The 9,329-nt window shown below is 45.3% G+C and overlaps 1 protein-coding gene across 1 annotated transcript; it reads left to right on the top strand.

Annotated features, from left to right (window-relative positions):
• Positions 1–202: 202 nt before the first annotated feature.
• On the top strand, positions 203–8,265 carry LOC307211002 (vomeronasal type-2 receptor 26-like; the record flags this gene model as incomplete). The annotated part of the gene is made up of 5 exons (XM_079967197.1): positions 203–420; positions 1,619–1,913; positions 2,197–3,009; positions 5,925–6,051; positions 7,338–8,265. The coding sequence occupies 5 exons, from the start codon at positions 203–205 to the stop codon at positions 8,234–8,236; spliced, it is 2,352 nt and encodes a 783-aa protein (XP_079823323.1). The 3' UTR covers positions 8,237–8,265.
• Positions 8,266–9,329: the final 1,064 nt, after the last annotated feature.

The following is a 9,329-nucleotide window of genomic DNA, read 5'->3' as shown; positions in this document are numbered from 1 at the left end:
TCTTCCAGGGGAAGGGGGGGGAGTTGGTGCACAACGTATCTCCTGTGTGAGACACAAACTGAGGAGACACAGAGCAGGTGTCTGCTTGAAGCTGAATGCCCCTGTAGGGGTGAAGCGGTTGTGGGTTGGCCTTGTAAGAGTTCTCGCCATCTTCTGATTAGCTGGCTCTGGAGGAGAGACAGGTGCAGGAGGCAGAGCCAGGATGGTACCCTTGCTGGTTCTGCTGGTTTTGCTATTGATACCCCACGGAGTGTGTGGGAAGCTGAAGGCAAAATGCCCCTTGAATCTGAGCATAGAAGAAGAAGCTTGGAGTTACTACCGGCCTGGAGATTTCCTCATTAGCGGGATCGTATCTCCACAATATCCTTTTAAGCAAAACTTATACGACTTTTCTCGGCTCCCAGTAACCAACTTTGACCGGTAAGTCATTATATGCTGATGGAAGTTATGCGTCTCCAATTTACAACAGAAATTGTCCCTGGATCAAGGCTGAGGACCAGCCAAATATTGCTGGGCTGTCATCCTGGGCCATTGGCCATGCTGGCTGGGGGCTTATGGGAGACCAGCAACAATTGCAGTGGGGGCACAGGTTCCCAAGATGCCTGACCTATTTTCTAGTCCCCTTTGTCATCCCTGGGAAGATGTTCTAGCTGCTATGATGCAGTGTTGCCTGTTGAAGGATGCAAGTAAATCTGTTCAGCAAAATTATGCACTGAGGCGAGGGTGTCACCCAAGTCATGCAATTTCCTAAAGGCAAACAGAGGTCAGAACTTCTCTCTCTCTCTCTCTCTCTCTGTGTGTGTGTGTGTGTGTGTGTGTGTGTGTGCACACGCGCGCGCGTGTCTGTGTCCACATAGGTTTCTTCCTGGCCCAGAAACTCATGCAAAAATCCCTCCTAGGTTTCCATCCTGCCTCCTGACACCTTTTGCTTTTGTGTCGTGTATTTTTCGGCGATGAGCCCTTGTAACAGTGACATTTTAAACCTGCTCTGGGAGACATTTTTGGCAGAAGTGCCAAAAGGAATAATAATTTATTTTTAAAAAATCAAGCCAGGAAGTCATAGGACCTCCTCATTACCAGTGTCAAATCTCCAAATTTTGAGAAGTAACTATTCAGTTTTTTGAACAACAACCAACTACAAAACAACAACTTCAACCCGCTAAGCTTCGTTCATAAGTAAAGTTGTATTGATGGTTTTGGTGCTTCCTCAATTGCACTCTAGATTAAGGTCACCAGATTTTTTCCAATGAATCTGGGACACTTTTCAACTTCAATGGATTTTGTATGGGGACTGATGTGTAAATCCGGGGACTGCCCCTGGGAAATGGGGACGTCTGGTAACCTTACTCTAGATGCTCCTAATTACAAGGGATATCCTCAGTTTCTTAGTCCCTTTAGGCTGTGTGTTTCTTTTCCTTCTGTGATGGAGCGCTCGTTTCCTTACTTTTATTGTTAAGTGGCAAATGGGTTTTTCATATTGGAAGAAGGATATGACTTTTCTCAGTCCTCACAGCAGATGTACAGGCCATTATGTGGGGGAATCAAAACAACTGTATAGTCGCTGAATGATGAATGGCTGTTTCACATTTTTAAAAAAGTATTTATTTATTCATTGCAGTTTCTCAGGTAGGCTGTACTGGCACATCTTGTCCTTCTTGTTCACCATCCAGGAGATCAACAGGGACCCCAGGCTCTTACCCAACCTCACCCTGGGCTACAACCTCTATGAGAGCTTATTCAATGCAATGATAACGTCCGATGCCATGCTAAACCTGCTATCAGGTGGGGAAAGCAACATCCCAAACTACACCTGTCGAAAAGGGAAGGATAACCTGCTGGCTGTTCTTGAAGGGGCCAATTCTGTGATTTCCAAACACATTTCAATCATGTCAAGCATCTACAAAGTACCACAGGTATGAAGGGGAAGGGGTAGCATGGAGGGACAGAATAGGAATTCATAGGCATGAAATTCCACTTTCTCTCCAGGGAAATCAAGGCAGGGCATCCAAAACCATGTTAAAACGCTGCAGATTGGATCCAGGGCTCCAAAACCCAGTCTCTGCCCACCTTGCATCCCACCCCTTGATGTTTCAGACCAGCACCAGTTTGTCCAATATTAATCATTTCAGGTTAATAAATGTCTGCTTCTTATCCTGAGACCAAAGCAAAGCACGAATCTCTTCCTTTCCTCACTAGATCAGTTACGGCTTCAGTGCTCAGACTCTGGATGACAAATCCCAGTTCCCTTTTGTCTACCGGTTGCTCCCCAAAAAGGATCCCCAGTACCGGGGGATTGTCAAGCTGCTCCTGCATTTTGGATGGACGTGGATTGGCCTCATTGCTCCAGACAACGAGAATGGAGAGAGGTTCATGAATGCCCTGACATCTCTGATGATCCACAGTGGAGTCTGTGTTGCCTTCACAAAACGACTAACAGAAGGCGCTCTCTATGAAGGGTTCGTATCCAGGGTACCCTTTGCCATATGGAGGCAAGTCAGTGTGTTTGTTTACTATGAAAACACGCGGATGGGATGGGTGACAATCATCACACAACAAAGAAGGATTTGGGAACATGTTGGAGCAAGGGTCTGGATCACAACAGGTTTTCAGGACATCAACGTGGTATTGCAAGGCGAAGGTTTTTGGTACATCCATGGTTCTTTCTCCTTTATAATTAAGACCCCCAAAAGGACCACACACGACTACTATGGACCATATTCCGATCTTCTTTATCAGTTTTGGGATGAATCAGATCGTTGCTCATATTCAAAGCACGCCTTGTCTGTGAAAGGTCAGATAAGATGCACAGAGAAGGAGCAGCAGCAGCAGCTGGAGCCTCTGCCCAGGGAGGAGCTGGAGAGGGCCCTCTCCCAAGACAGCTACAGCACTTACTTCCATGTCCAGGCCGTGGCGCACGCTCTACATGCTGCATGTTTGTCAAGATCAAAACGGATGCTGATGGGGGATGGGGGAGACAGGTTGGGACATCAAAGGCTGCAGCCATGGCAGGTATTTCCTTTCCCTCTTTGCAAACTGCAATGCACTTTCCAAACCGTAGAATTTAACTTAGTAGTGTCTCCAACATTGGCCCTTGTGGGGATAAATGAAGGGCACTAACTTTATTACTGTATATAAAGATATGCTGCTGTTTCTGCTAGTAGCCGCCCATCTAGAGATTGCCAGATTCTGGCAAATGGCTAAAAGCCTAAACATTGAAGCATGGTACCAAAGGGTCAGGGACACGGGTGGCGCTGTGGGTTAAACTACAGAGCCTAGGACTTGCCGATCAGAAGGTTGGCGGTTCAAATCCTCACGACGTGGTGAGCTACCGTTGCTTGGTCCCTGCTCCTGCCAACCTAGCAGTTCGAAAGCATGTCAAAGTGCAAGTAGATAAATAGGTACCGCTCCGTTGTGAAGGTAAACCGCATTTCCAGGCGCTCCTCTTGTTCGCCAGAAGCGGCTTAGTCATGCTGGCCACATGACCTGGAAGCTGTACGCCGGCTCCCTCAGCCAATAAAGTGAGATGAGTGCCGCAACCCCAGAGTCGGCCACGACTGGACCTAATGTTCAGGGGTCCCTTTACCTTTACCTTACCAAAGGGTCTGGTCAGTAGCACTAGCAGAAAAACTGACATGCCAAATCCGCACAGCCAAGGGAAAGGAATGCCTCTCTTCCTTGCCACACTGCACAACAACTGCTTATATCTTTCATGAGACAGGAAGAATAGACAAGGACTCCCACACAGCCTCATGGCGGCCTTTATGTATGCTGTTTGCACAATGTGACAACGCATTTTAGCTTTCATTCATGATACTTTGCATGCTCTAACAGGTCAGCAATGCAAGGGCAGTCAAGATGTTTGTAGCAGTTCTTCTTTATCATTAAATTGCAAAATGAATCAAAAACATTTTCTGACATTCGGGAATGAGGGGAGGGAAATGTCCATTTGTAAGGCAAATGCAATTGGTGAGGCATCTGGTGGAGGCCAATCTTTCTGCCCACTGTGGGTATGTCAGAAGAAAAACCTTCCAAGTTCCTGTGGTTCCTCCTTGGTGCTCTGAGAGAGATCCAGCCATTTTAGCTGAAGTTGGACTCTCCTCAGCCTTGGCTTTGTCTCTGCTGAGCCTCAGCAAGCAGCTAGAACAAAAAAGGTAAAGGACCCCTGGACAGTTAAGTCCAGTCAAAGGCAACTATGGGGTTATGGCGTTCATCTCACTTTCAGGCCATGGGAGCCAGCATTTGTCCACAGTCAGCTTTCTGGGTCATGTGGCCAGCAGGACTAAATTGCTTCTGGTGCAACAGAACACTGTGATGGAAACCAGAGAGCATGGAAATGCTGTTTACCTTCCCACTGCAGTGGTATCTATTTATCTACTTGCATTGGCATGCTTTTGAACTGCTAGGTTGGCAGGAGCTGGGACAGAGCAATGGGAGCTCACCCTGTCCCCGGGATTCGAACCGCCGACCTTCCAATTGGCAAGACCAAGAGGCTCAGTGGTTGGTTTTAGAAACAATGCAAAACAACTGAGGATAGAATAAAACATCATACACGAAGGCAGTCTAAGACAGAGAGCTTTTCATCATGTGAGGAAAAGTTGTTGAAACAAAAATGTTTTTCGAGGAAGCACAGATATTGTTAAATTACTGGAAATGTTTCTAAATCAATATCTATTTGACCATGGGAGTGTAAGGAGTGCAAGAAGGCGGAAATTTCTGTTTCGTCCTTTGATTGTTGCAATCAGCGTAGCCTTTGTTTGGCTAAATGTGTGTTGCTCTTAAATTGTTTTCTAAAAATTGAGTAACACAACTGCTGAAACCACATTCACCATTCTTGTCCCAAAGAACACTAAAAACCCAGATACTCATTATGGCATATACACTAGATGAGTTTTACACTTGCCAAACTTCATGGGAGCTCAAAGGGAGCAGGGCTGAGAGGTCTAATATGCTTTCTATATCCTGGTGTTTTCCTTGTCATTCCAGCTTCACCGTTTCTTGAGAGCAATCCGGTTTTCTAATACCTCAGTGGGTGAACTGTATTTGAATGAGAACGGGGAGCTGCCCGGCAGTTATGATATTGTGAACTGGGTGATGTTTCCCAACATGTCTCGCGCCAGAGTGAAAGTTGGGAGTGTAGAGAGAGAGACATCCGCTGACATAAAGTTCAAGATTAACCCTGAAGCTATTGTGTGGCCCCAACGGTTTAAAAAGGTAGGGGATACTCTACTCTAAGTGACACCTGCTAAGATGTAGCAATTTGTTGAAGACTGCAAATGGGACTTGATTGCAAACTTTTAAACACTTACCAGGGAGCAAGACTTCCAGAATAGTGTGCCACATGGGAGCAGCATCAAAGGGGTCTCCCGTTTCTATGGAATGCAGATAGAGAAAATTGATGAGAATAATGATCTGTTGTGACTTTGACAGAAGCATTGAGGTTCAGACCCACTTGGAAGTTTCTGTATAACAGGGGTGATAAAGACCTAGTGAATATCCTCATAAAAAGAACATCGTAGCAAGACATGAGAGACGGTTTCCACCTCTATCAGACTCGCTCTGCATATGGTTTACCCACATATCTGCCCTGCAATAAGGCAGCACGTTGAATCTAGCAAGACCCTAAGACATAGAAAAGAGGAATAATAAATGTAGAAACAAGCAAACAAACACACCAAAATAGTATGCATCAAAAGAAAATTGCCTTGGGGTTCAGTGGAGCTCAGTGAGGAATGCGTTACTTGCAGGTTTTGGCGCTCGCAGATGCACAGGCGCTCAAAACGACGTCACATGCATGCGCGGAAGCAGCGAATCACAGACACGGGTTGTGTTCACTTCAGGATGCGAACATGGCTCCAGAACAGATCCCGTTCGCATTCAGAGGTACCACTGTACAGTATACTCCTAACACTTGTCTTACCAATTAGGCTGTCCCTCACTCCAGGTGTACTGAAAGCTGTCGCCCTGGATATGCCAAGGCAGTTCAAGAAGGAAAACCAGTTTGCTGCTATGCTTGTTCCCCATGTGCAGAAGGGAGAATCTCCACTCGAAAAGGTGGGTGACTCCTTAGCAAAGGCAGAGATTCATTCAGAGACAGACTCTGGGAGGGACTGAGAGGTATTTCATCATCACCACCATTAATTTATTATACAGTGGTACCCTTGGGTTACATACGCTTCAGGTTACAGACTCCGCTAACCCAGAAATATTACCTCGGGTTAATAACCTTTTTTTTTATAATAATAATTTTTATTGATTTTTGCAACACAAATTAAAGAACAAAACAACACACAATACATAGACAAACAAAACATATAAACATGTATAATTTCAACACCTCTTTTTCATAGACCTTACTTCCCAGACTTCCCCTTACCTCCCCTTTTCTGCATCCCTGTTTTAAAATTTCTTCAACAACCCCTCACTCCAATTAACTTATTGCTCATTTTCTTTTCTTTTTTTAGCTTCTTCTCATACTTAGTCAATTACAGCTGTAATTCTATATTTTCTCCTTTCCCTTGACATTTTAGCACTCATTAATTTTACAACATGGGACGCAGGTGGCGCTGTGGGTTAAAGCCTCAGCGCCTAGGACTTGCCGATTGAAAGGTCGGCGGTTCGAATCCCTGCGGCGGGGTGCGCTCCCGCTGCTCGGTCCCAGCGCCTGCCAACCTAGCAGTTCGAAAGCACCTCCGGGTGCAAGTAGATAAATAGGGACCGCTTACCAGCGGGAAGGTAAACGGCGTTTCCGTGTGCGGCTCTGGCTCGCCAGAGCAGCGATGTCACGCTGGCCACGTGACCCGGAAGTGTCTCCGGACAGCGCTGGCCCCTGGCCTCTTAAGTGAGATGGGCGCACAACCCCAGAGTCTGTCAAGACTGGCCCGTACGGGCAGGGGTACCTTTACCTTTACCTTTAATTTTACAACAGTTCTTGAGATATACTTTAAATTTCTTCCAGTCTTACCTCGGGTTAATAACCTTGCTTCATTATAAGAACATAAATTGTGCTCCAGCGGCACGGCAGCAGCAGGAGGCCCCATTAGCTAAAGTGGTGCTTCAGGTTAAGAACAGTTTCATCTTAAGAACGGACCTCCAGAACAGATTAGGTTCTTAACCCGAGGTACCACTGTATGTCTCCCATCTAACTGGGTTGCCCCAGCCGCACTGAGTCTCTGAATAGGGTTCTTGCTTTGCCCTTTTTTTAAAATCACCTCCCACAAAATGAAATACTTTACCTGTCAAAGCCCAAGGTTAAGAGATGTGTCCCCAGTATGCAGAGAAAGATGTACAATGAAGACTCCAGATGCACCTCTGGACAGTTTCAATTTTCTCTTCCTCAGATGCAAGACACTGCACCAAATGTCTGAAAGAGGAACATCCAAACAAGGACCATGATCAATGCGTTCCCAAGATCATCACCTTCCTGGCCTATGAAGGGTATTTGGGGATCATCCTGGCTACCTTTACCCTACTCTTATCCTCAGCCACAGGCTGCATTTTGGGAATATTCATGAAATACAATGAAACTCCCCTAGTCAAAGCCAACAACAGGGACCTCTCCTACATCCTCCTCTTCTCCCTCCTGCTCTGCTTTTTGTCCTCCTTCCTCTTCATTGGACGGCCAAGGAAAGTGACTTGCCTTCTCCGACAGACAACCTTCAGCATCATCTTCTCAATTGCTGTCTCCTCTGTCTTGGCAAAAACCATCACTGTTGTGCTAGCTTTCCTGGCCACTAAACCAGGGAACAGGGTGAGGAGATGGCTGGGGAAGAGTTTGGCCCACTCCATTGTCATTTCTTGCTCCAGTGTCCAAGTTCTCATCTGTACCATCTGGCTAGGGATCTCTCCTCCATTCCCAGAATTTGACATGAGCTCCCAGCTTGGAGAAATCATTGTCCAATGCAACGAAGGCTCTGTTGCCATGTTTTACATTGCTCTCGGCTACATGGGCTTCCTGGCTGCCATCTGCTTCACGGTGGCTTTCCTAGCCAGGAAACTACCTGGGGCCTTCAATGAAGCCAAGCTGATCACCTTCAGCATGCTGGTCTTCTGCAGTGTTTGGGTGTCCTTTGTGCCCACCTACCTGAGCACCAAGGGGAAGTATATGGTAGCCGTGCAGGTCTTCTCCATCTTGGCTTCCAGTGCTGGGCTTCTGGGCTGCATCTTCATACCCAAGTGCTACATTATGATACTAAGACCTGATCTGAACACGAAGGAGCACCTGACAGCAAAAGAATAAACTAAATATATATAGAGTCTCTGTGTGAAATCATTTGTCCTTCCATTTGTATGTATTCAAGGTATTGTCAATCCTTTTCAGTAGGTGATGCTGAGTTTGTTAGGATATTTCCGTTCCACCTTAAAAAGGGAGCAGGTTGTTGTGTCACAGCCTGCGTATTTCCTGTTCACAGGATGTTTCTGTTTTGTATATAGCTGTTGTTTTTCTCTCTGTGTGCCTGGACACGCAGACAGGGAGTCATGTTTTTCCTTTGTTCTGACCAACGCTGAATAAAGTTGTAAAAATTGCTCTCCTGAGTGCATCTTTTGTTGTACGAACTCTGCTGAAAGAGCGTGCACCAGTCCTTGGAATGTGGGAGCTGTTTCTGAGGCTTGTGTCGCTAATTGACTGATACTGCGTTTCTACGGGAGATTGATGGATCGTCCGGAATCGACGTGGAGGCAGATGACCTTTGTCTCCCTGGCAGTATCCCAACAGAGTTTTCATGCCATGCCCTGATTATCATAGAAAGGACAAGCCATGGACAACCACAACAAAAATTGCTGGCATATTGATAATTTTATATTACAAAATGAAAATGTCACACAGGACCTGGCATCTATATTAAGAGAATATTAATAATTCTGTAGAGCTGATAAACATACCATATGGGAGACTTCAAAGGCAATAATGAGAGGTCAAATAATTCAAAAGCTTCATTTTTTTGGGGGGGGGCACACACCAAGGGAGAAAGCACTGAATGATGAGGTTGAAATTGAAAAACTAGAATTTGTTAAAAACCTAAAACTAGCTGCTTTTAAAATAATTATAGAAATCAGAGCTACTTAGAAAGTAATCTCTTAATATTTGCTCAGAAAGATAGAAAAAGCTAAGGCTGTAAGACAGTGTTTATTTGAAAAAGGGAACAAAGCTGGCAAATTGTTAGCACATTTTTACACAATCACACACTTATATACTTTCAACAATTAAAGACCAAAGAGGATAACAAGATCTGATGGGATCACAAATGAATTAATTTTTTAAAATAAGAAATCATATACATCTGATTGTCACCAAAAAGATGCTATTGAAGCCTTTTTATATCTAAAAATAA

The sequence above is a fragment of the Podarcis cretensis genome (genome assembly GCF_951804945.1).
Source record: "Podarcis cretensis genome assembly, chromosome: 2".
In the NCBI taxonomy this organism is placed as follows: Eukaryota; Metazoa; Chordata; class Lepidosauria; order Squamata; family Lacertidae; genus Podarcis; species Podarcis cretensis.
Note: the sequence above shows the minus strand (reverse complement) of the source record. Positions and strands in the feature narration are given on the sequence as shown.